The sequence below is a fragment of the Penicillium waksmanii genome, assembly GCF_028829765.1.
Source record: "Penicillium waksmanii strain IBT 27052 chromosome Unknown utg000005l:1.0-5232799.0:1.0-5237142.0, whole genome shotgun sequence".
NCBI classification, from domain to species: Eukaryota; Fungi; Ascomycota; class Eurotiomycetes; order Eurotiales; family Aspergillaceae; genus Penicillium; species Penicillium waksmanii.
Window position 1 is genome coordinate 2,264,860 of NW_026643252.1, and position 24,452 is coordinate 2,289,311.

A 24,452-nucleotide genomic window follows, 5' to 3' on the forward strand; every position below is an offset into this window, starting at 1 on the left:
TTGCGGATCCAGCCACGTGAATTCTCCGGATTGCGGTCAATCTGTTCCACAGTGTTTAGATGATCTCCTTTCGTATGGGGAATTCTCGGTGTTACATGCTCTTTCGGCTTATGCTTTCGAGGCCCCAGCTGCGTGCCTGTCCGCGGGCATGGGCAGCCTGGCGATTCAAATGTGATACGCGGAGCCATACTTCGGTCTTCCACCTACTAAACAAGGACTCCGCTCCTGGGCGTTTTGCCCACTCATAGTCTGAAACATTTGGCTAAATGGCAAATTCGTTTATCTAAAAATATGCATAGTCAATTTCAAAACTATAGCTTAAAGATAATATGGAAAAGAGAGAGAGAGAGATACACTGGAAAAGAACAGTTCATTTGGTTCGTTGGCGGAAGTCATTCTATCTTACGGGGCACATATGTATACGACGTGACGAAAAGTCAAATGTCGGTCGCAAAGTCTCGGGAATGAGGATGATCAGTACTAGTATATCACTGGCACGTCCTTGGAAACATGGTTGTCTCCGATTTGGGGATCCAGCTCGGCTTATTTAGGAAGGAGTCTCGTACCACACCTCCAAAGCCCTGGCGGATGGGACAACATGGCGAAATCAAAGGAAAACGAGACCACCTCGATGCTTAGTTGGTCCAAACCGAGTGTAGAAAGTACTGTGCAGGGTGGGGATCCATAGTTGCCCGGCATCGGCCGCGATTATGCACCTCCTAGTCTCTAGTCACATTCTCAAACACCACTACTGTTGCAGAACCCTCGCAGTAACAAGAATCCAGAATCCAGCTTTATATCAGTGGCCATACAATCGAATAGCACCCGACCGGGGATAGGTATGTATACCACTATCTCTGCATCAACAGCAGGACGGATGGAAAATATCCGACATCCCTGATTCATCACATGGCGGTGAATCGGGGCCATGCTCGAGTCCACGATAGGGTGCCACCGCTGCTTGATGGCTGCGGCCATCACGTTATAGCCACGGAGTACGGGGTAGTGACGGGGGAAATCTGTATTTAAGAGCTGTCAATTTCTAAAATGTGAGCTGTCTCATGTCAAGCCGTAGCGCCGATAATGATCGCGTGTAGATCGATCAGGTGTTCGTGATGTGTTCGCTGGTCTATTTACATACGAGCCAATCAGAGTCCCGCTGCATGACCTGCCTTGCTAGTATGTGCATGAACATATGTACAGTAAACTTGCGATCATTGCACTTGGGCCTCAGAGTACATGGAGAAAACATGACACGTCTGAACTCTCGTATCGCATGACTTTGCACTTGCTGCCATGGACCAGTTGTTGGTCATGCAATGGGGGTTTTTTAAACTGATTCTTGTGCCTCACTGACAATGGCGTGCGAGTCAAATTGAGGCTTGGTAGTGTCGGGCAATGGCTACGACCATGCTCCATACTCCGTATCGTACGTGCAATCAACGGCTCTGTCAAAAGTTTTAGACAGAACTATTGATTTTTAGTGGGGCTGTCTCTTCTTGCCATGATCGCCTACTGCCCCACTGCCCTACACGTAGTAAAATCAATAGCGCCGAGTAGCCTTTCCAGAGTTGCATTCGCGCGGAGACTTCCGAATTAGGCTGTGTTATGAATCCTTCGAGAAGTCTTCAGAGAAGGTTTGGAGTCTATCTCTTTATCCACTTTTAATAAATATGGTAATGATCTAGCTTGACTTTATGAATTGTGGTTGGCACGAAACACAATCCAAATTGACTTCATTGTGGAGGTCAGTTCCGAGTCTGTATGTACTACTAGTAGTAGTACTACGTAATACATAATTCGGAACATCGATATAAGTTTTCCGCCCACTGATCCCTTCCTTGAATGAACAATGCAAGAATTTCGGGCAGTCTGTAACTATCATTCTGTATGTCTCGTACTAGAAAAGCATACATCTGCACGAAGAGGTGTCACAGAGATCTCAGACATATTCAGATCGAGTCACCGACTTTTCTCCCTGCTCAATTGTGTCAAAACCTGGCACCACGTCTAAAGATTCTGCAAGGGAAGTCGGAACTGCACCATCGCATTTATGGTATCATGTTCGCATATCCTTGATTATTACTATCCAGACCGCAATTCTCCGTCGAACTGTGACACCGGTGAGTTGGCTAAAGAAACCCTTAGCCTGTGTGACTTCTTTATATGTATGTCTGCGGTGGAGCACACGACCTCGTCCTCGTAACGCAACATAGTATACCGCAGGGCAATTCGACTGCTGCGGAGTCAAGATTCAAGTACATGGTGACATTTTTGCCAGGCCCTGGGGACTTTCCTACGTGGCGACATCATAATCCATCATTCAACTGCGGATGGTATCTGGAAATTCAAGAAAAGGCAGATGTCAATGCAATCCATAATTTGGCTACTATTTTGCTACTATTCTGCTATTATTCCGCTATTATTCCGCTATTATTCTGCTACTATTCTGATAACTTTGGATGGCTTCGAGCCAAATTTTGTAATCTGTCTATTGATTACCAACTTTAAAGCCTACAATACTATGTTCTACAATTCAATATATAATAACTCATAATTTCTTGATACAATTGATGGGCGCGGGCTCTCTGGCTAATCCTGCAAATTATTATTTGTAATAATTGGGTACCTTAAGTCCCTTGAATTCGAAAGACGTGTTTTCTCGGCGATCGATAACTTTCTTGTGGTGCACATCCTTGACACGGGCACGGACATATTCAGTTCCTGTGGCAGCAGGCCCGGTGGGATTTTTATCCTCCTCGGTGAGAAGCCCAAGGCGTTCAAGCAAAGGCGATGGGACAGTCCTCATTATGGTATGGTCACCTGGTCTGCAAAAGTAGAGCAGTCCAAGACGAGGGATATGAATCTGGTCCTTTGGTGGGGTGACAACCCGGTGGATTGTTGATTTCAGGAAGCCTTTCCAGTTCTATTAATGTGATGCCTCAGTAGTGTTCGATATGGGTACTCACCATTGGTCAAAAATGATAACGTATCAGCAACATTACAAGTTATTCCACCATCAACAGGCTTCACGTATTTCCATTCGCCCTCTGGAGTCTGAATCTGTAAACCCGCGACGTGCTGTGAAAAAAGCAATGTCAAACTGCCGAAGTCTGTGTGGCCGCCTTTGGTATAGCCCTGTGCCTTGTCCCATTCCTCTTGGGTGCGGGTATTATAGATCATGTAACGCAGGTGATCATCTGAAAGCTGATTGTAGGCATGGGCGTTGACCAAATAGTCCTCGGGCAGCTCAAGAATGATAGCCATCAGCACGAACAGCTTTTCAACAACTTTCTGATAGAGGTCACGGTGGAACTTTGCAATTTCAGGATAATTCTGACGAGTAATCCTATGCTTAGGAACACTGTCCCATTCCGGGATGGCTTTTGGAATGTTGAGCTATACAGATCGATTAGATACACGAATACTAATAAGAGTCGGAAAAAGGATGTTCATACCATTTCTACGTTGTCTTTGACTCCCGTGTCCCCAATCCATCTTTCGTTCTCACGGTATCCAAAATACTCGCCCTCGGAAAAATTGCATGGGAAGCTTCGCTTTTCGTCCAGAGACTCTTTGAAAAATGCATTTCCAATGCTGAATTGGCGTAGAACCTGTTCATCACCAAGTCCATGTCCGACCACGACCCAAAATCCTACTCGCGTAACGGCGTCGTGTAGTTGTTTTGCAAGCTCTTCCTTTCCACCCGGCTGGTCAAAAAGAGAAATATCAATCTCAACTAGTGGTGCCCAATCCAGATCCTCTTTGGTTGGCTCAGGGCGACTCCATGGCTTCACAAGTACCGGCTCTGTTGCTGTTTGCTCTTCAATTGCGGAGGGCGCCATCTTCTCTCTTGGCTTACAGAGCGTCAATGGGGTACCAAGATGGCAATTTCAGATGCGATTAAGCACAACTTATATCTATATCAGTCTAGAATTTTATAAGTCGAAACCATCCGAGCTTGTTATATTTTATCCGGCTGTCGTTGAGTTTGGAGATTGCGGGGTCTCGGATGTTATCATCTTTGCTCCGCATTGCGTTATTTATCGCGGCCCTCTACTGCCGAGATCTGACTAATATTGACGAACGTCTAATTAGAATACCCAGTCAGTAAGTGGGGAGTAGCTTGTAGCCTTCAAAAACCCCGATTTTATCGAAACGACTGCGACATCATGCTCACCTAGGCAGAGGGCGAGAATGAAGCTGGAATGCACTACCACGTGGTGTAAATACATATACACTTCTATAGCTTTCGCAAATTGGTTGCTTGATAAGAATTATGGTTTATGGGCATGCCGCAATCTGGCGGCCCAATTAGCACCAGACATTGGCTAGGATAGACATAACTCCCTTGGAATAAATGCAGCCGGATAATAATATGTCGTGCTCAAAAGCAATACCTTACTCCAGGAAAGCAGAGATATAAACACTTGAAACTAAACAACTCATCTGATTCCCTTTTTGTTCAGCTTGCTCCAGCACGTGAAGTCACTAATCGGCCCCTCGTGGAAGCGGAACAAGAGTTATGGCGTTCGGTAAGGGCGAAGACGCGGTGACCACCACCAGTGTGACTTCGTCGCCGCCAAATGGGGTACATCGTGACGATGTGAGCATCAAGAACGACGCTGAGCTGAAGAAAAGAGTCATGCGAAAAATCGACTTTTGGCTTGTTGGATTTTATTCACTTGTTTATATCTTCCGTGTCATCGACTCCCAAAATTATGCCAACGCCGCCATCATCAACTTGGAAGCTGGCACTGGAATCAAGAAGGAGCTTAATTTCAACGCATCACAGTGGGCTTGGACACAGTCCATATTTTCTTACAGCTATCTCATTTTCGAGCCATCTAACACGGTCCTTCTCAAATGGATCAAACCATCGAGATGCATGTTTGTTCTGATCCTCTCCTGGGGGGTCTGTGCTTGCGCTGCTGGAGCTGCACAGGACTTTCCAGGGATGATGTGCGTGCGGTTTGCGATCGGATTAGCAGAGGCCGGGTTTTATCCAGCCGTGCTCTACCATATGGCATTCTGGTATAAGCCATCCGAGCTGCGCTGGAGAATTGCTCTCTTCTATTCCCTCGGTCAAGTGTCTGGCGCATTGAGTGGGTTACTGGCATACGCCATCAGTTACATGGATGGGGCAGGCGGAATTTCAGGCTGGAGGTGGCTGTTCATTCTTGAAGGTCTTCCTGCCATTGTCTTATCTGTTGTGGCATTATTCGGTCTTCCTGACTACCCCGAGGATGCTCGCATGTTAACCGAGGAGGAGCGTATTTTCCTCAACGGCCGTCTATCCTCTTCTGCTCCTTCAGGAAAAGACAAAAGCTGGGACTGGGCTGGTATCAAGGCGCTATTATCTAGCCCTACCCTCTATACATTTTCCGTATATTGGATAGGACATGGTATCGGCGGATTTGGTGTCAACTATGCACTACCTACGGTAATCTACGAGCTTGGTTTCACCTCGACGGCTTTATCTCAATTAATGAATATAGTGAGTTGGTTTACAGTATCTCGTGATCCGATATCCCATATATTCTAACCCAGTCGGAATCAATAGCCTCCATACGTCGCATGCTTTTTCTTTCTAAACACTCTTGGATACCTACTCCATAAGGGCTGGATTAGACCTTGGACTAGTGCAGTAGCGAGTCAGTACTCTTGTTCCTGTATTTTCAAATCTTTATTTGGGTATTTCTAACAGCAAGCAGTCGAGAGTACCATTATCATCTGCTACATCATACTTATCACGGTCTCAAATTCGATTGTCAAATACATTGCCCTCATTGTCGCCACTGCTTGTGCCGGGTCTGCGTACCCCGTGATTTGGCCAGAGCGCATTCGCGCTCTCGACGGAACTGTAGCTGCAGGTATCGGAATTGGACTGACAAATGCCATGGCCCAGTTTAGTGGAATTGCAGGTCCTCATATCTACAGCTCAGTCTTTGGTCCGACATACCATGTGTCATATATCATCTGCCTCTCCTTTCTTTGTTTGGCAATTTCGGGCATATTGAGCTCGTGGTGGCTCGTTTGGCGGAAAGATAAAGAGAGTTCGAAGAATGACGCAGTAGCTCGGACCGTGCTTGAAAATGAGGTCTAGTTACTTAAACAGATACGAAACACTCGTGGTGAACTGTTTTACCAGGTACGAAAGCGCCTACTTTCCATTATTATAATAGAAACATTAAGTAGGAAGCTTTTGTCATATCGCATGCCTGGTCAGTCACTATTTACGCATGCCATAAATGAAAAAAGGATCAAGATATAACTAGTATAGTATACCTAGGTAACTACTAGGGTAACAGCGTTCACAGCGGATATAAAGGCAACTATTAGATACTACTAGTAGTACTAGTACTATAATAATAATAATACGTCTCTATTGAAATACTGTAGTAATACTGTATGTTGATTCGGATTAGCCAGGTAACACCTGTATTGTTTGAATAATACGGTTGCAGGGGAGGTATTCGAATACTCTGATCTTAGGGTTCGGCGGCATGACAGGCCATTTGATTAAATCTTGGCCGTATCTCCTCGCAAGATGAGTGGTAAGTCCTAATCAGGGTCAGATCCTACGAAAAGTTATACCAAGCAACAACGGAACTTACTTTTTGTGACATAGGTCCTAGAAGGCTGCATACTAGATGCATTTCTCTCGCTCGGCTGTTTCCTTTGATCCCCAGGGAGAAGCTCGGAGTTCAAGGTCAACAATCCATGGTAGCTGCATTGATGGATTTTATTTCTGGTCATTAATGTCTTGGGGCAGCCCCTCAATCGAAACATTCACAAACAACGTTTGAGAGCCCCAGCTCAGTGGATGGGTATCCCCAGAACAGTGGCTAGTGGCAAAGTACTTCATAGGGACGCCATCCCCGTCTAAGCTTTGCCCGGCTCTATCTTTCATGTCGGAGAGCTTCGCTATAGGAAGAGACTGACAATTGTCGATATCCATTAGGTGAGAGGGTATAGGGGTAATTCTGTTACGCCACGTAATAAGTTTCGCACCCCAGCCTTCGTGAATGTGGCCGAAGCAATGCATCCGCGGTCGTGGTCGGGCGCGAGCGAGGGCGCGAAAGAGGTCCGGGGAGCCTGCCCGTTCACCGGACTGAGTGTAGTCCATGATTCCTTTCGGTGGGCCGTGTGTCATTATAACATCAACAGCATTAGTATCAATACCACCGTGTATCATAAAGTTATGGCCTTTATCGGGGTAGTACTGAAAGCCCCAATCTCAAAGTGAAGGCGTGTATGGACTGGCGTAAACAGTCAGCAAAGCGCCATTCTGTAAATGCAAATAGTGTACGCCTTCATCGAGAAAAGTAATTCCTGTGCCTTCAAACAATCTCCTCGCCTCCCCGTCATATCCATAGGCTTGCTCAACGAGTTTACGCTCTAATGACTGGGCCTCTGAGACCTTTTTGCGAAACATGGGTATATCCATCGTGAAATCATGATTTCCGGCGATGACAAGCTTTAAAAGTGCGTCGATAGCTTGGAGCAACCGAATTGACGCTTTGTATTCGTGGAGCTGAGATTGGGTGATGAGACCTCCACAGTGAATAGCAACGTCTGCAAATGGAATGAAACCGGGTAAATTATCGATCCCATGGGTGTCCGAGCATATCAGGAAACGTGTTTTGATGTGGGCTGGGCTAGTGGTATGATCCTGCGCCATGTGGGTAGTGTTTGGTAATCCGTAGATTTTCGAGGCTGGAAAAAGAGCAATGGGAGTGACACGTGACTACTCGAATGGCAATCATTTTAAACCACATATACTAGCCACTACTATAGGGAATTGCTGATTCGGCAGGAATATTTCCATGTTTCCTACTAGTACAATTAAGTGAGAGTTAAGTGAGTTCCGCGTGTGGATTTCGTGAATATTTGCAGTCTGTTACCACCTGGATTGTCATGATGTCTTTATAAGTTTTGCTCTTACTAGTACTCCCAAAGCAGGTACACATGGAATGAACAAACCTAGACCTTGGAATTTTGCCTATTTGGGTACAGGGCCTTGTACCTACGTATCAATGTGATGAACCCTTACGGTTGTTACCCTTGTGGCCTTATTGCCTTGGTTGCCTAGATCGGATGGCATCCACTCTGGCACCTACTACACGTTACCTGATCCGTATTCGTCATATCTTGATCTGCGAGTATCATCCTCACTACTGGTAAGGTACATCTGACCTAAGGTAAGCATACCCACAATAAAAGTACCTTTTTGCATATTTCACCCTTATACCCACATTTCACCTAAATTGAGAGCGCAAGAAAGCAGACGAGGAAAAATGGGCACAGAGTGGATTTGGGTTCGGGACTCATATATCTCACTCTGCTTTCTGTTTTTCTTTCTCTTTTTGGATGAGACCTGGTCCGGTTGGCCTAGGTTGCACTAGAACGTGATACTCGGACAAGACAGAGCAGTCAGGACTGACAGTTTAATATGGAGTCAGCATGGATATCCAATTTACTTCTACATTAGGGGTCCCCGGTATGCAAGAATTCAGATGCAGAGCGGTCTTAAATCTTGAGTGTTCATGAGAAATTTAATTTGTGCGGTAAAGTGCGTCTGGGAAGATCTATTTGATTCTAAGGTTGCTTTGAAAAATAGACCAAACGATCTCAATTCTTGCACCATTGTAGAGTCTGGATTGGGAAAATTCTCCGATAGACCAGGGATTTCGACGCTGCGGGTATAAATTTGAGAGGTAGATGCAGCAGAGGTGCAAGCCCAAATCCTTCGATGCCTCTAGTGTTGAAATGATTTAATGCTGGGCTCTTATCTTTGAGACACACAAAATCGGGTTTGCCCGTTTATTTTCGTAAGCTCTTATCGTCCTTGAACGTCACGGACTGGTTTGGCATATAATCGGGGGTAAACGTGTCGTCATCAAGCATGAAGCGAAGTGCTAGAGATTAAGAGGAGATATTTGGCGTGCCTCGCAGGGACTTCTAGAAGACAAGGGAAATGGCAATATCTTCTCCGCCAATTAACAAGTTTTCTTTCATGTAATTCCATCCAATTGCGAAGACGGGTCTTAGTTCATGGGGATCATGATTCAGTTGGAACCAAGTCAAGGTTCAGCGATTGGCCCGATCTTTGTCTAGTAAAGTTTGGCTGTTACATCTACGGGGACTCTAAAGTGATGGCCTGCATAAGCGCGCTCGGCGTCCTGTAAGAGTCCTCTTATGTTAAGTATCATAGCAACAATCTCGAATGAGCTGACGGGAACACGTACTAAGTTAAAGGCTAATAAATCCGCCTCGTATCAACCCCAAGTGGGTCAAGGGTCTAATATACAGTGCGGAGCTTGCGCAAGAATACGAGTATGTACCAGAGAGGGGCGCAATATCAGACCACTAGGGCATTGCTTGACACAAGTCAAGCCGTAGCGTTTGGGCTTGGCACGCAAATCGACGGACGATCGCAATCAATTGTGTCACAGATGCAGAGCTTGTGATATAGACTGAGGCGGAGTACTCCGAGTGTAATATCTAACAACACACTTAGCCTTGGGAGCAGGACGCACGCTAGATCCTTCATACCCATTATGGATGGATCGTGGACAAGTCCTTCGGCCCTTCGTTGGGCGGGATGTTTACCCCAGAGTCCAGCAAACAGCCAAGAGACCTGGGCAAGCCACCGGTCCAATGAATTCGGCTCTGACCGCTTCTTTATCCAACCTCATATATAAAGTCTAGGATCACACTATGTCCAAATCAGGCAGGCACAAAAGCGACTGCAGGAAGTGTATATTGGCTTTCGAGAGAAGTGGACCCAGCAGTGGGGAAAGACTAGATGTGCCTCGGGTGAATATTATATTTTGGCTCATGGCAGTGCTGGCTAACGCGCGATTTAAGAGAAGAAAAGAGATTTTCGAAGACCGTTGATTTACGTTCGGTTCAAGTCTAGAGAACCCATTCTGACCCACTTCTACGGTTTTTAGATCTAGTACGGTTTTACCTGAAGCGTTTTTAGTCTCTTTGAAGGCTAACTTTCCTGGTAGCTCGTATTGTATTCGGAACGACCAAAAGATGGCCGCCGATTGTATCGACAGCTGACCACTATCTATGTGAGCCAAGGCCCAACGTGATCTCAATTGACCCTTCGATAGTAGATACAATGAGGGGGTGAATTTTGCTCGATATGAATGTTAGTCGCTAAGGATAAGGCTAGCAGGGGTCCATGCATAAACCGGCTAAAGATCCGGCGTTAGCCGGGTAGTGAAAAGTTACAATGTCGCATTGCTTCTGAGACCCCCCTGGCCCAATCCCCGAACTGCCTGGCCAAGCCCATTGGACTGACTATTTTCCTGCGAGACACTTGCACATGCTAGACCCAATTATCCCGATTCCCCTTTGCCTCTCGCCTTCGCAATCGCCTCCTGTTCTGTTTCCACTCCCGACCCTATCCTCCTGCCTCTCTCGACCCACTCGTCACATATACACTTAGATGCATGATATGATATCAACCCCACTTCGCATGATCACTGGCAGTTAAAACCCTGGCATTATTTGCAGAGCTAAGGGTCGTCGTAGCCAACCCTTGGGGGTATCCTTGTAAGATGTGCGGGTGGGCGTCAGGATAAAACCCGCTCTCGCGAAGGAATAATCTAGAAAGAAAAAAACAAAAAAAGATAAGCCCAAAGCCCGGCACGCAGGATCTGACGATAACGACAACTTGTCTGCAAACCTAGCGAGAGACCCCAGACCACCCAAACCATACTGGGCATGGTGGCAATCACCCCCTCCCGCCCGGAAACGTTTCTAGACGGCTCACATCGGCGAACAGGGGTTTAAAAGAGCCAATGCGCGATAACCCCTCTTCGCTACAAGAAATATGCAGTTGACACGGTCATCGCTACCTTTCTAGAAGCCCGTCGCGACTGTCGAGATTGGTGGATGCCTTGCGATTACCCCAGGTCTACTGCAAGTGGATCACGTACCTGCGCACGCCGACGGAGACGATATCGTCAGTCCTCGGCGCCTTGTCGCAATTGGCCAACACGACACGGGCTCCTATCTTTTATAAGCCTCGATCTCTCCACCTGGTGAATGATCTCCGTGGATTTGAAACTTGGCTTAATGGCCTAGTGGTTGATCAATCTGCTACCCTCCAGCTGATCTTGTTGTCGCAACTATTTACTCTTTGTCCCGTCCGATTAAATGATTCCCTGACAGCGTAAAAATTCATTGCTATGACGCGAACTGAACCCACATGCAGTACTGCCTCATGGGAGACGAAAAGTATTGCCACTACAGATGATGGCAATAGAATGGACTCGGTCGGCCAGGATTCACGGCCCAGAGGGCGGATTCGCCGATCAATGACTGCTTGCAACACCTGCCGCAAGCTGAAAACTCGATGTGATTTAGATCCTCGTGGCCATGCTTGTCGCCGCTGTTTGTCACTGAGGTATGTGTTTTTCTTCTTCTTCTTCTTCTTCCCCCAAATTCCTGCTTTCAAATCCACCGAGCCGTGACAAACTGCGATTTAAACAAAAAAGCTGACTGTCTTCAAAAGGCTCGAATGTGAGCTACCAGAAACCCAAGATCGCTTTCAGGACCAGGCGTCGGCATGGCCGGACAGCAATGGAGCCATCCCCTCAATCGAGGAACGGTTGCTCCACCTGGAACACGGGATGGGTGAAATGATCCACCTGATGAGACAGATGGTAAACAACACATCCAATTTGGCGGGCAGCCCACGCTCCCAGGCAACAAGAAGTCTAGATGAATCTACCAGTGGTGAAATTGGAGCATTGCCACCATTCACTATCAAACCCGTCCAGTTTATTCGAGATCTACAACTTGAATGCTTCAGTGGACGAGATGGTCTCACTGCCGATGCTGACATTATCGGAGATGTGGTTTCCTTGGGAATCATTGACATAAAGCTCTCTTACAAACTAATGGAATTGTGAGTTATCGGCCTGCAGTCTAGTTTCAATTTGACTGACGCCTTCTAGATTTGTCGAATATTACAGTTCATGGATAGCAACAGATCCATCATCCAGTATTCAGCGATCTGATACTCTTCTTTTTAATACAGCATGTCTATTAGCTTCTCGGTATTTGCCTGGCATGCCCGAAGCTACCATTCATAACATCTCGCTTCAAGTTCAGAACGCTATTACGCAGGCGATGTGGAGAAAATCTTCCTTGTCGAATGATGTACTCCAGGCCCTGGCATTACTATGTCTCTATCCTACTTCAGGTCATAAGGAAGGATTTGTCGATGGCTGGCTGTTGAGCGGGACCTCGATGAACCACGCTTTAATTTCTTTCGGCTTTCTCAACGTTTCTCATTCTAAAAGTGCTTTAACCGATGAGATGCTCTCCCAGATGCGTCTTTGGAATATTTTCTGCTTAACTCATTTACAGTGCGTCCATCTCTCCCTGTGATTGAATTTCGCTAATATCCAGCTACTAGTTATGCTTTTGGATACGGTCGCACCCTCAACGTGCAACTGCATTATTTGGATCACTGTATTCGTATTCTTGATCACCCTCGGGCTACCCCTGAAGATGGCAGGATCGTGGCAGAAATTCAATTATATCGCATTGCTCTCAAGCTTCAGAGTTCTCCTCATCGTCTTCGCTTTGCCGAGACTGAATATGAGGAAATTGAGCGCTGGAAAATGGAATGGACACACCTCTTCTGTGAGTACCGTTCTCTCTGCGGATACTCGCGTTACCTCGGCTAACGGCTTTTCAAGCAAATGAAGGCAAATCCACTTTAGAGCTCAGTGTTTGGTTCTGCCAGCTGATTCTTCACCGAACTGCTATAAGACTACATTCTGAGTCCGACCAACTAATATCCGAAACATGCAACAACGCGCGCTTGATCATATCCAGGTCTCTCCAAACGCGTTTCTCTGCCGCGCCAGGCCTGATAGATAATGTCTATTATATCCTTGGATATGCTGCTCTGACGTTGTGCGACTACAGTCCATCTGATCCGCTCATTGATCAAGTTCGGGCGTTTTTGCTACATCTTTCTCCGAGCAGCGAACATCTCGCTTACCGTATCGCTTGCATCATCGGCGAAGTTCAACGCCGCTATTCTGAAGCAGCAACAGCTGATCAAGCCTCACCCAGTGCGAGCAATGCGCTTTTTGTGGCATCTCAAGCACCTCGAACAGAGAACATAGATATTGGTCAGCTGATCCCTACCGGTAGCTCTATGGACGGCATCGTTGATGGATACGGATGTTATGATCAACTCATCGCCAGTGGATATGTTCCACCCCAGCAGGCATTTTCGGCGCCAGCCGTGTTCCAACACCCGGCACCTGTGACCGGTGGTGCTATGCCAATCAGCTTGGTCCCTCGGGCACTTCACGATTATTGAGTGAATAAAATAAGAGTTTCCATATGTTTTCTTTCTGCGAGTACATAGTTAATGTTGATGATTCTGGCACGATGGGTTTTGGCAAATAGGATATGGACTGTTATGGGCAGGGGCTGAGGGGAATCGGGCTTGTAAATTCTTTAATTTCGTGACATAATTTCCAATTGCGCTGTTGAGCAGCCATGAAAAAAATGAAGCAATCGTCTGAGAATTGAAATGAAAAACAAAAAACCACTTCAACATTGGAAGTTCTATTATGTACGAGTACAAAAGTGACTTTATTTAAATACGGCTTTCTATACTCAGAGAAGCAGGACAAGATGCTGAATATAAAATATGGCAACTCGATCAAAGAACATGAAAGACGCAATCTATTTAAGGGTTACTAAATCTAAGAACCCGTTTCGTATAGGATAATGATCTCCTGTCCCAAGAAGGTCTACGAGCACAGAGTAGACCCTTCCAGCTCAGAGCTTGGATACAAGATTCGCGGCAGGCCCGCCTTCATAGGAACAGGCACCTTTCCGTCATCGCCGACTGTAATAGTCGAGCAACTGATGATCTCAGTCAGTTCCATATCGGCTTCATATCCAGTGTTAGAAAGATCAAGGGTATATCCGTCTCCATCAGCACCTTTGTTGGAGAGAATTGTGATAGTCTGAGTGCCCTTGTAGCCCTTCCGCATTGCGAGGGTTGTTTGGTCTTGATAGATCGGATAATTCTAGTAGCTTCGTGTGAGAACATTGAGGCTTTTTAAAGAGATGGGTCATGTTCAAGGTACCTTGTAAGAGAGATAACGATCATCCTGGTAAATTGCACGCGACCGGATAGCATTCGCACTCGCAATCAGTTTATACAATGGGCTGTCTGTGTTATATTTGGAAAGCCAGACAGCCTCACGATTGTATGGGTCACTGCCCCCGTTGTAGTGCTGTTCCTGACCCGCGTATATGATTGGGATCCCGTCAGCCATAATGGTGAACGCCGCCACATTCTTTGCAAGAGAAATGTCATCCGTATACCTGAGACTTGTTAGTAAAAATTCAACCTCTCGTCGACTTGTGAGAATTTGGGAGCATACGAAGCAAAACGAGGGTTGTCATGGTTTTCAATAAAGTTTCCAAGCAACGTTGAGTCGGAGCATGTGGATTTCACGGTATTTATCATGTTGTAAAGATCGCTCATACTCCCACTAGTAGACTGAAAGGCTCTTAGTAGCGGGAAATAGCTAAAGTTATTGCAAAATTAGCCGATTCCAATCCTCGTAGGAGGCTCAGTTTGCACTTACATTGGATAATTGAGGACACCGTCCATGACTTCTTGATAGGGACAGGTAAATCCCGCATCACCGTCAAATACTTCACCTACACAATATACACCGGCAGCTTTGTTAAAACCCGGCCAGAAATCCTTCTGGACATGTCTGACAGTGTCAACGCGTAGACCGTCAACTATGTTACTCTGTTAGCTGCGCAATATTCGTGCTAAGAGAAGAGTGCCTCACTTGAATAGTTGGACACCAGTGATCCAACCCAATCATACCACAGGCTCTGGACATCGTTCCTTTCTGTGTTTAGATCTGGTAGAGAAACAGTCGAGTCACCGAGCCAACAATCCTGGACATTTGTTTGATCGCTGTAGTCGGAGACTTCACAATAAGAATGGAAGTACTTCTGAGAGTCAAATGGATCAAAAACACTGTAGTCAACCGAGTCCCCGGGGCCATCATATCCCTACAAATCATATGAATCAGATTAGCATTTGAAGGCATGAATTCAATTCAGAGAGACAAACCATGTGATTGGCAACAACATCGACCATCATGTACATGTCCCGATCGTGAAGAGCAGAAATGAGGGAGTGAAGATCATCAGCCGTACCATATTCGGAATTGAGACCATAGCTGCAGATAAGAAGTCAGTTCGTCTGTAGGATAAGTTCCAGTTCCTTGTTTCACTCACATGTCCTGCTGCCAATATCCATGGTAGGCAGATCCATCGGAAGTGGTTCCCTCCATTTGAGTAGTAATGGGGGTAATCCAGATGGCCGTGAATCCCATTCCTTGAATATAGTCCAACTATAACATCATCAGCACCACCCCCGAATATCCCGGAAGTACGTCATACCTTTTTCTCAATGCCTTTCCAGGTACCGCCGCAATATTTCTGATAATCCATTAGTCCTAGAGTGAGATCGAAAGAACTTTCCAATCAAGACTCACTCCGTATTTGGTATCGCAACTGGCAGTAGTCGACTCATCAGTTCGAGCGAACCGATCAGTGAGCATGAAATAGATAGATTGGGACCGCCATTGAGCTGGAGTTGCAGCAATTGCTGAACCGACCAGGCTTGCAAAGAGCGGGAAACGCAGAAGCATAATGTCCTTGTAACAAATTGATCTTCAAATCAGGAATTTATGAAGGTCGGATAGTGTGCTCTTTTTGATTCACTATAATTTAAAATGCGTCAGTAATGAGTACTTCTGCTGGGTTGATACCAGACTCACAATTGACGTTTACCAAAGTATATTAAGAAAATGAAAGAGCGACCAGGAGATTGTCGCAAATTTTCTTCAATTGACCGACCCCAGTCACATAGATCTGAATTAGGAAAACACGCAGTAGGATATGCGCTCGAGAAAGTGCAAAATTTATAAGGTACTAGAACCCCCCTATTCAAGGTTCGTCAAAGTGCAATCCAGAGGGGGAACGACTAAATCCAAAACAACCAGATATATCAAAGGTGGTAGATCATCGGCTTTCACGCTGAAACCCCGAAAAGCATGATACAACCTGGGTGATTTGCCCAGATCCCGATTTCACGTGGCCTGATTCACCATTTCAACTGTGTTGACCCATGACGGGGTTAGCCAGGCAAGTCCACATGTCAGGACGCTAACGTAGGAATGCAAACGGCAGGCCCTTGGGGGCCCGCAATTAGAGTCCTGGCCTGAAAGGATCATTGCTCGGACATGCCGTCGATCAATCAGGTTGCCCGATCGCGGACCTTGAAATTTCCAGGGTCACAGATGGGGTTACAATGGGGGCTGGAAAAGCTTGGGGCTGCTGCCGATCGCATTCCTGTTGTTGATATTCCCCCGACGAGCGTTGAACTCTGTAGATATTAAACTGGTCTACCAATATTATGAGAAGTGCAATCCATAGCTTTTCTCAAAATCCCCGAGGTCTACATGATACCTGGCTGTCTCTCTGCAATCTGTTCTGCGTTTGTTTGGAAGTGGAGAGGGTAGATGGTCGCATGTTTCAAGCATAAGCACTAGACGGACCCGCGTGGATTCGGCTTGGAGGAACTGGTTTGCACTTCAGGTTGTGCCGCATTGCAAAGAAGGAGTCGTCATGAGGTGCATGCACTCGCAGTGTTTCGAAATTCGGATTTCGGCCATAACATATCATACTCTCTGATTCGGTTCGAGGCCGACTTCTACTAATCTCGGTGGAGCGGAATGCATGGATGTTTGACAGTCGGAATTGAAATAGGGCCGGCCATTGGTTCCACCCAGCGATTATTGTTACTTCAATTCATGGATATAGCTTGAAACTATTGGTCTTGTATTGAGCTTGGCCATGAGTACTTCATTTATATCAAGATAAGCGCTCCAAACCAGGTTGTTGGAGTAAAACAGGCACACTGTTGAAATTCCAATTTCGTTCTGGTACTTGGACTTCTACTGACTCCTTTAAAAATCACCACTTCAGAATCCATTTCTTACTCCAAGCCCCTTCTGAAGTAATCTTCTGCAAACCACCGACTGACAGAGAGTGCGATGTCGAATTATAGTGCACAGATGAAGATGGAACGGTCTTGCCGTTGAGAGTCACTGAATGGGGGCTCTTCTTGACACCGAAAACGGTAACCTTGTCGAGCGCATTTTCTTCCTTCCAGTCGCCTTGAGGAATGGCACTGAGACTAGATGAAGCTGCCTTGAACTTGACATTGAGAGTGGCGTTTTGAACGAGGCTAACGCCATCATCGATGTAGAGATCTCCCTGGGCAGCTCCATCGGCGTCAAGGGCTGTGAGAAGAGACCACGGCGAGTTACGAGACTCGCGGGTTGTCAAGGCAGGGTTCTGCATAGGAATGACACTTCCACCACGCACGAAAACCGGGATGTGACCCAGGGGAGCAGGGATACTAGTGTTGACACCAGGCTCAGCCTGGACAGCAGAGCCGTTGTACCAATCATACCAGATCTCGCCGTTCTTCACACCGGGGAATATACCTTGCACAGTATCGACCTGGGGTGCAAGTGCAGGGACAACCATGATGGATGGACCCAGAAGGAACTGGGTATCGACACGAGCCAGCTGGGGCTCGTTGGGGAATTCCCAGGCCAGAGCTCGCATGACAGTTGATCCGGTGGTATGAGCCAAGTGGAACAATGTATAAAAGTACGGCAGAATGGAGTAACGGATCTTCATAGCATCCTTGGACGCCTGCATGACCGATTCCCATTGGTACGGCTCCTGGCTGACTGCGGAAAGAGTGTTGTGGTTGCGGTAGAAAGGGAAGAAGGCCGAGAGCTGCATCCAGCGGTTACAGAGCTCCTCATCTGTGTTGCCATTGAAACCACACGTGTCAACTCCAAACATCGGAACACCGAACAGAGAGAAAGATAGTGCCTGTGGGATTGAGAAAAACATGTATGCCCACTTGGAGGCATTGTCGCCACCCCAGTGACCTGCCCATTTACCAGATCCAGCGAAGGTGGAGCGACCGATAATGAATGGCCGCTTTTCGGGGGCTACAGCAAGGAGACCATGGTAGGTGGCATTGAGAATTTGATGACCAAAGAGGTTGTGCACATCGTATTCCTGAACACCATCGGCATGAGTTGCATTTGGAGACACCGCATGCACAGCCAGATCGTGACCAGACTGGTCGTGATTAATCACGTAGGGAGGGTAGTTGATATCGCGTACTCCGGCAGTAGGAGTAGTTCGAAGGTACGACGTAGTGGACGTAGGGGACGAATCACCAGTTGCAGCGGCGGCGGCTTGACTGGACGAAGCCGCAGAGGCAGACGCAGCCTCTGTTGCATTTGTGACGTTGAATCCTTCCGGGTAATCGTAGATGATATTGCCGGGTTCGCCAGGTAGCGAAAATCCAGGGTGGACAGGGTTTATGCTCAGGTTCTTGGAACCACAGCTGCCAACACAGAAAGATGATACTTCGCTCATGTCAATCCAGATACCATCGAAGGCAACATTTTTGTGCCATGTCACGAGCTCGTTAGACCAAAAGCTGCCGGCTTTCGGATGGTGCCAGTCGGGATAGACAGTATAGCCGGGCCAAACGGCACCGATGTAGGTGCTTCCATCTGGATTTTTGAGGAAGACATCATCCTTGGCACCGCGGGTATAAGTATCGTATCTAGATACATGTGAGTTCATGCGTTGAGAGTGTAGGATGTTCCACCGGTAACTTACGCGTCAGACTCATTATGAGGGTTTGGAATGTAGAGTGCCGAGTCAACGATCGGAATGTAGTGACGGCCACTCTCGTGCAATTTTCCTAGAAAAACTTCTGCTTCCTCGTAGGAAAATCGGTTGTTGTCATTCTCAAAGTCGCGGTAGCCGTGCATGTAGTCGATGTCATTCCTATGAAGCTGTCAAAATGTATTCGATGCAAAAGTCCATAGCGCCTGGATTTGACTTACCAGATGTTTTCTAGAGGGATCTCAAACTTCTCAAACGTGTCAACAATCTCTTGCATCTCAGTCCAGTTACGATAGCCCCATCGACACTGGTGATAGCCAAAGGTAAAGTACTGCTGCATTGCGGGCAGTCCAATGGTGCTGATTTGATAGTTCTTGGTGACCTCGGCCTGTGAAGGGCCAGAATAGAAAGTCAAGTCAATGCTACCCCCAAGAGTACGCCAAGTGAGCTTTTTAGGTCCGGTCAGAATTTCCTGGCCATGGGCGTTTCGCAGGAAGACACCATGGGAGTAGGAAACATAGTCCTTAGAACTGTCGATCTTGTCACTCGAAACAGGAGACATCGAACCGCGTTTCTGGGAGGCCTCATAGTACCGGGTATCTAGATAGAAAGGATGACTTCCGTATACATTCCTATACAGAGGGTCAGTTGAACTATTCTTCTGCATGGGATCAACTTGTCAACTCACCCATCAATGGGATCTCCAATATCCGAGGCATACATGGTCAGGGTCAAGTTTTCTAGCAGATGAAACTGCTGAATATGCTCGCCCAATCCATAAAGGTTGTAATCTTCTGGAAGAGAAGTAACAAACTCAGTAAATTGATTTTCGAATACTAAAACCGAGCCGGCTGTGTCAAAGATTGCATCTCCAGTGGATTTTCGAATGATCTTGAAGCTGAAAGAGGGAGAATTGGACCATTTGAACTCCAAATCACTATTTGCGCGGGATGCATGTTTTCCACTCTTGGGGCGAGGCACAGTATCTTCGGAAAGGTGGTACCACGACGCATTCGAAGAGTCCACATGGCTCGGTACGATCTGGATGTTCAAACGATCATTCGCCAGGTACTCGACTGAGAAATCCAAAGATTCCACGTCTGTTCCGTATGCATTGCATGCCTTTCCAGCCAATGCCAAGGTGGCTGACACTCCAGTGGTAGTCTGCTTCACATTCGAAGCTTTGTATCCGGGGCAGGCGGTCTGTGCATCAATCGCCTCGGGGTCGTCGATGTTTGCGATCAGATTAGCCCCTTCGTCTGCAGCGGCGGGGATAGTAAATTGATGGTATGCCGAGGAAATGGAGCTGCTTGGCGTAAGGGTCGCGCTGGAGCTAGCGCTATAGACCCCCGGCAACAGCCAAGCACCAAGTAGTATGTCTGCGAATCCGACCATAGCGACCGAGGTGTTCACCCTTGCCAATCTGGTTCGAAAAAGAAAAGAAAAAAACAGTCTCTCGTCTCTCTTCCGTCGAGCTCTGAAAAAAAAGAACGCGTCTTTAGATCCTGTCTCCAGCCTCTCTTATAGTCGATTGCGGGGCTGGTCAATCTGCAGCTCTCGTAGCACTACAGTCTCGGATGCAATTTCGCCGACACGGGATACACCGAGGGCATCCCGAATCAAACGGAAGTGAGCTCAGAGCGACAACACAAAATTTCCGTCGAATCTCCGTGAATAAGTTGGGGACACAAGAGAGCTCAAGCGCAATGTCCCTGCGCGCGAGTGGCTGAATGTTTTTGCGGGGTTGGGACGAGAATGGCCAGAAGGGCCAGCAGGGCCAGCAGGGCTTGGGGATATGCGGGGCAGATCATCCCACTTGCATTCCACTCTGAGGTAAACACCCCCCCCTAAGCACCTCCCTCCTACCATGGGGCGCCCATTCAATCCATACCCAATATGGTAAAGTCGGCAGAGATCCCTCAAGAGCCGAATATTGTCATACACTAGTGACTAGTGTATGCTCAAGGCCGCTCCGTGGATCAAGGCCGGTGATTGGTTGGTTGTCCGATAATTGCCCGAGCTTCTCTCTCTAGCTGTTTAACTACTACAGTAGGACGAGTAGAGTGTGCCCATGTGGGTGTTGCTTGGGTAGTACTACGAGTAGTAGCCCTGGAGGTAGCGCTATACCGTGACCTAGGTAGGCCTGAAAGAAGCCGAAATCGGGCAGCTCAAATATGCAATCAATACTATTGTAATGTCTGTCACTGAAGACTGACATGATCCTAGTAGTAGTAAATATCCCTGATAGTGCGGAGTCTAATTATTCCCCGATGCACAAAGCAACCCTGCTGTGTTGAGGTGAGCAACCCCGGAAAGCGGAGAACCTTGATAGCTTATGCTTCGGCAGAGTTTGCGGTTCGGGCCTAGTTGGACTCAACCGGTGAGTCTTTTCACGCTAGCGGCACGATCGAAATGAAGGACCCCGGTGACGGGATACGAGTACTCTCAAGGGCTCGTTTCTTGAGAAATATAACCTTGCTCGTGGCAAGCATTTGGGAGATTTTCTCGCCGGAACCTCGGGACTTTTTGAATGTCTGGTTTTCGAGCCGAGTACTTGAATGGCGGCACTCTCCCGAAGATCCACCGTGCTAGAGTTCGAGCGGTGACATGATGTTGGGGCAAGAAATTGATGAGCTGAGCCTGAGCTGGACTAGCATTTCTCGTCACAATTTCGGCTTCCCGAGGGAGCAAGCGGTCTCTCGGCATAGCAACCCCTCCCAGATATCACATTGTTCATTTCGCTGAAGCCTGAAGCGGCAGGATGATGCATCTGATTGGATCGGCTGAGCCGTCTCTAGAAGTCTAGAAATTTCCACAGATATTAAAGGGCGTACCCGTTGAAGACTTGCAGAGGCGCTGGCTCAATCGTGGCTTAGTGGTGGACGCTACTGTAATAGTCAGACTCATCAACCAGAAAATCGCGCATCGCCCCGCATAACCCTCCACTTAGAGGTCCATCTGGGGGTGAACAGGGCGTAAGTGACAAGCTCTAGTCCAATAGAAGGCACTATACCCCGTCCCTAGGTGTCCTCTCTTTCGTCGTCATACATACTCGCCAAGGGACGATAAACAGGGGGATCTCGTCGAATGCTTCGCTTAGATGCCGAAGGTTTCCGCCTCATGGCTGTCTTGCATGATTCTGGAAGGATGGATGTCTTAGATCCTTGTTTTATTGGTTCGAAAGTTCAAACGGACGGGCCCTAGACCCCTGATAGACTTCTCTCAAATCTTTTCAAGCACGGGCATAAGAACGTGGGGCAACGTAAAGGCCAGGCATAAATCTGACCAGAGCCAGATTGAGGCTATAGAAGTGCTAGACTAAGGGTGGATGTGAAGGATGTACGAGTACGGAGTAATAATAGCAAAAGTAATACTGTATCAGGGCCCTTCGTCGTGCATGGGCCTTGCGGGGTTGAACTGCTAGCAGGCCCCGCGCTTTTTCCCCAGAATAGTCTTAAACTTCATGGTTTCATGATTTCATGATTTCATGCTTCTACCATCCCAGTCCAGCTGTGAGCCCACCAGTGGAACTTAAACTTATCATCCACACCTACTACTGTCACTCTGTCTTGGTATCATGCACTACAACTATCTTTTACTCTGACCCTTGACGCTCTCTTCGCCAGTCTGCGACAAACCATGGACCTCGCACCGTCATCCAAACCATCCTCAAAACAAGCATGTGATAATTGTCGCAGGCGTAAGATCAAATGTTCGCGCGAGCTGCCTTGCGACAAATGCCAACGCCTGTTACTATCTTGCTCATACAGCGATGTCTTGCGCCGAAAAGGCCCCAAATTCCGAACGCTGTACCCTCTCGCCCCCGTTCATCCCCTTTCGGCCCGAAGCGATACCCCCCCGAGATCAATTCTATGCCGACCAGGACAATTTTCCCGATCCTTCCGTCTTTAGACTGAGTTCGCCTGCTTCGCCAGCATTTGCAATCTCCGATGCGCACTACGCTTCATCTCAGGATGCCTCCGAAACACTCTCCCAACTCCCGCCTCCGGAGCTGGTCTCCTCTCCGGACTCGACGGATTCAACAGCGGAATGGGCGAATAGCCAGGCACTCCCGCGTTCGCCCCGCTTGACGCCGCAGATTCTTTTGGCGCATGTGAATGTTTATTTGAAGTACTTGTTTCCCATCATGCCCGTCGTTCGGGGAGAAGAGTTGCGCCGCGACAGTCACCAGCCAGAGCTACTCTCTCCGCACCGGTACGCTTTCCTGGCATCACTGTGTGCGGCGACCCATATTCAATTGAAGCTTGATGGAGCCACACCGGTTCCGGATCCTATTCGCCTGCAAAGTCTAGGCGATGGCCATTCCCTCGTCTCCGGGGAGAAATTATTGGCGGAGGCCGTGCGGGCGCGACGCGAATGTGACATCGTGGAAGAGATCAGTATTGAGAACCTTCTCACGTCCTTCTTTCTTTTTGCCTCCTACGGAAACCTCGACAAGCAAAGCCAAGCCTGGTTTTATCTATGCCAGGCTACTTCGATGGTATTTACATTGGGTTTAAATCGCGAGTCAAGATACGCAGAGTATCCGCCAGAAGAGGCCGAGGAAAGGCGACGAGTCTTCTGGCTTTTATTTATAACAGAAAGGTTGGCATTCAATTCGACCCATTGAAGAGTTATATGCTAATTTAAGTAGGGGCTACGCGCTTCAGCAGTCTAGGCCTGTCATGCTTCGCAGTTCGATCCACAAACCGCAGGTCCTGTGCTCGGAAGATCCAATTCTAGCATACGGCTTTATCAACTTGATCAATATTTTTGAGAAGCTCACGGCTAATCTCTACGACTGGCTTGCCGCTGGAGGGAGTGATGGACTGGTCGAGAGACCACCGACATCCGTTATCCAGTCCAGTCTTTGCAAGCCCATATCACTGGAGGGTGTTCTCGAAATTCAACAAGTGGATATCTTGATTACACAACAATGGTTACAATCTATGATGTGGAAGCTATCCATGAACCATGCAACCCAACCAGGCTCGCGTGACGACTCGGTATTGCCTTTTCATCTCCCGGTATTGGTCGGAAAAGCCGTGATGAGCGTGATTGGATCTGCATCTCAAGGTGCAGTAGATGCGCATGGGATCGGAATGGTAAGATCTCCTTCGGATCTCCAATTCAAAGCATATAGTGTATGAATACTAATTGAACTACTGCAGGAGCAAAAACTCTTCGACATGGGCTCGTCAGTCGCCGACGTGACCCGATCACTTGGCTCGAAAGCTGTCGATCGGCTTTCCGAGTCGACGATCGATCCCCGGGAGCTACTTTGGGGTATACTTCACACGCTGTCGCAGATCCGTGGCTCGCCATCTTATTTGTTTCCGGACTTACTAGACCGCTGCAAGACGGTGTTAGGTTTGGATTGCACAATCACTACTGGCAATTTTCTTCCTACTCTTGGCGCTGCCACGCCTGATCAGCTAAGTGCATGGGCTGTTGGGCATGGATGGGATTCATTCGCAAACAGGGACTTACAGGATGAAGCCGATTGCAAGCGAATCGAGACTATTACTATGTCTGGGATGCCCCAAGGAGCCGAAATTGATTACCAAGATTGTCTGCTTTCCTAAGATATGTTTGACTCGGGTCTATATGTGGACTTTTATGACTTTTAT

The 24,452-nt window shown here is 47.5% G+C and overlaps 7 protein-coding genes across 7 annotated transcripts; 3 read left to right on the top strand and 4 right to left on the bottom strand.

Moving 5' to 3' along the window:
* Positions 1 to 2,608: 2,608 nt before the first annotated feature.
* On the bottom strand, positions 2,609 to 3,845 carry N7481_005742 (uncharacterized protein; the record flags this gene model as incomplete). Its single annotated transcript, XM_057264961.1, has 3 exons — positions 2,609 to 2,916; positions 2,970 to 3,399; positions 3,459 to 3,845. 3 exons carry the CDS (start codon positions 3,843 to 3,845, stop codon positions 2,609 to 2,611), a joined length of 1,125 nt encoding a protein of 374 aa, XP_057122681.1.
* Positions 3,846 to 4,525: 680 nt separating this feature from the next.
* On the top strand, positions 4,526 to 6,106 carry N7481_005743 (Major facilitator superfamily domain general substrate transporter; the record flags this gene model as incomplete). The annotated part of the gene is made up of 3 exons (XM_057264962.1): positions 4,526 to 5,497; positions 5,564 to 5,654; positions 5,715 to 6,106. 3 exons carry the CDS (start codon positions 4,526 to 4,528, stop codon positions 6,104 to 6,106), a joined length of 1,455 nt encoding a protein of 484 aa, XP_057122682.1.
* A 639-nt stretch (positions 6,107 to 6,745) lies between these two features.
* Positions 6,746 to 7,684, bottom strand: N7481_005744 (metallophosphatase domain-containing protein; the record flags this gene model as incomplete). The annotated part of the gene is made up of 2 exons (XM_057264963.1): positions 6,746 to 7,209; positions 7,264 to 7,684. 2 exons carry the CDS (start codon positions 7,682 to 7,684, stop codon positions 6,746 to 6,748), a joined length of 885 nt encoding a protein of 294 aa, XP_057122683.1.
* A 3,526-nt stretch (positions 7,685 to 11,210) lies between these two features.
* On the top strand, positions 11,211 to 13,366 carry N7481_005745 (Transcriptional activator of proteases prtT; the record flags this gene model as incomplete). Its single annotated transcript, XM_057264964.1, has 5 exons — positions 11,211 to 11,428; positions 11,537 to 11,932; positions 11,982 to 12,395; positions 12,446 to 12,675; positions 12,732 to 13,366. The coding sequence occupies 5 exons, from the start codon at positions 11,211 to 11,213 to the stop codon at positions 13,364 to 13,366; spliced, it is 1,893 nt and encodes a 630-aa protein (XP_057122684.1).
* A 439-nt stretch (positions 13,367 to 13,805) lies between these two features.
* N7481_005746 (alpha-amylase) lies at positions 13,806 to 15,749 on the bottom strand (the record flags this gene model as incomplete). Its single annotated transcript, XM_057264965.1, has 9 exons — positions 13,806 to 14,087; positions 14,148 to 14,388; positions 14,448 to 14,594; positions 14,655 to 14,817; positions 14,871 to 15,099; positions 15,161 to 15,269; positions 15,328 to 15,443; positions 15,493 to 15,531; positions 15,588 to 15,749. Coding segments are annotated over 9 exons (1,488 nt in total), but the record flags the coding sequence as incomplete, so codon positions are not given.
* A 1,321-nt stretch (positions 15,750 to 17,070) lies between these two features.
* Positions 17,071 to 20,217, bottom strand: N7481_005747 (glycoside hydrolase family 31 protein; the record flags this gene model as incomplete). Its single annotated transcript, XM_057264966.1, has 4 exons — positions 17,071 to 18,757; positions 18,814 to 18,984; positions 19,044 to 19,454; positions 19,511 to 20,217. The coding sequence occupies 4 exons, from the start codon at positions 20,215 to 20,217 to the stop codon at positions 17,071 to 17,073; spliced, it is 2,976 nt and encodes a 991-aa protein (XP_057122686.1).
* Positions 20,218 to 22,594: 2,377 nt separating this feature from the next.
* N7481_005748 (putative C6 transcription factor (AmyR)) lies at positions 22,595 to 24,407 on the top strand (the record flags this gene model as incomplete). The annotated part of the gene is made up of 3 exons (XM_057264967.1): positions 22,595 to 23,427; positions 23,477 to 23,927; positions 23,994 to 24,407. The coding sequence occupies 3 exons, from the start codon at positions 22,595 to 22,597 to the stop codon at positions 24,405 to 24,407; spliced, it is 1,698 nt and encodes a 565-aa protein (XP_057122687.1).
* Positions 24,408 to 24,452: the final 45 nt, after the last annotated feature.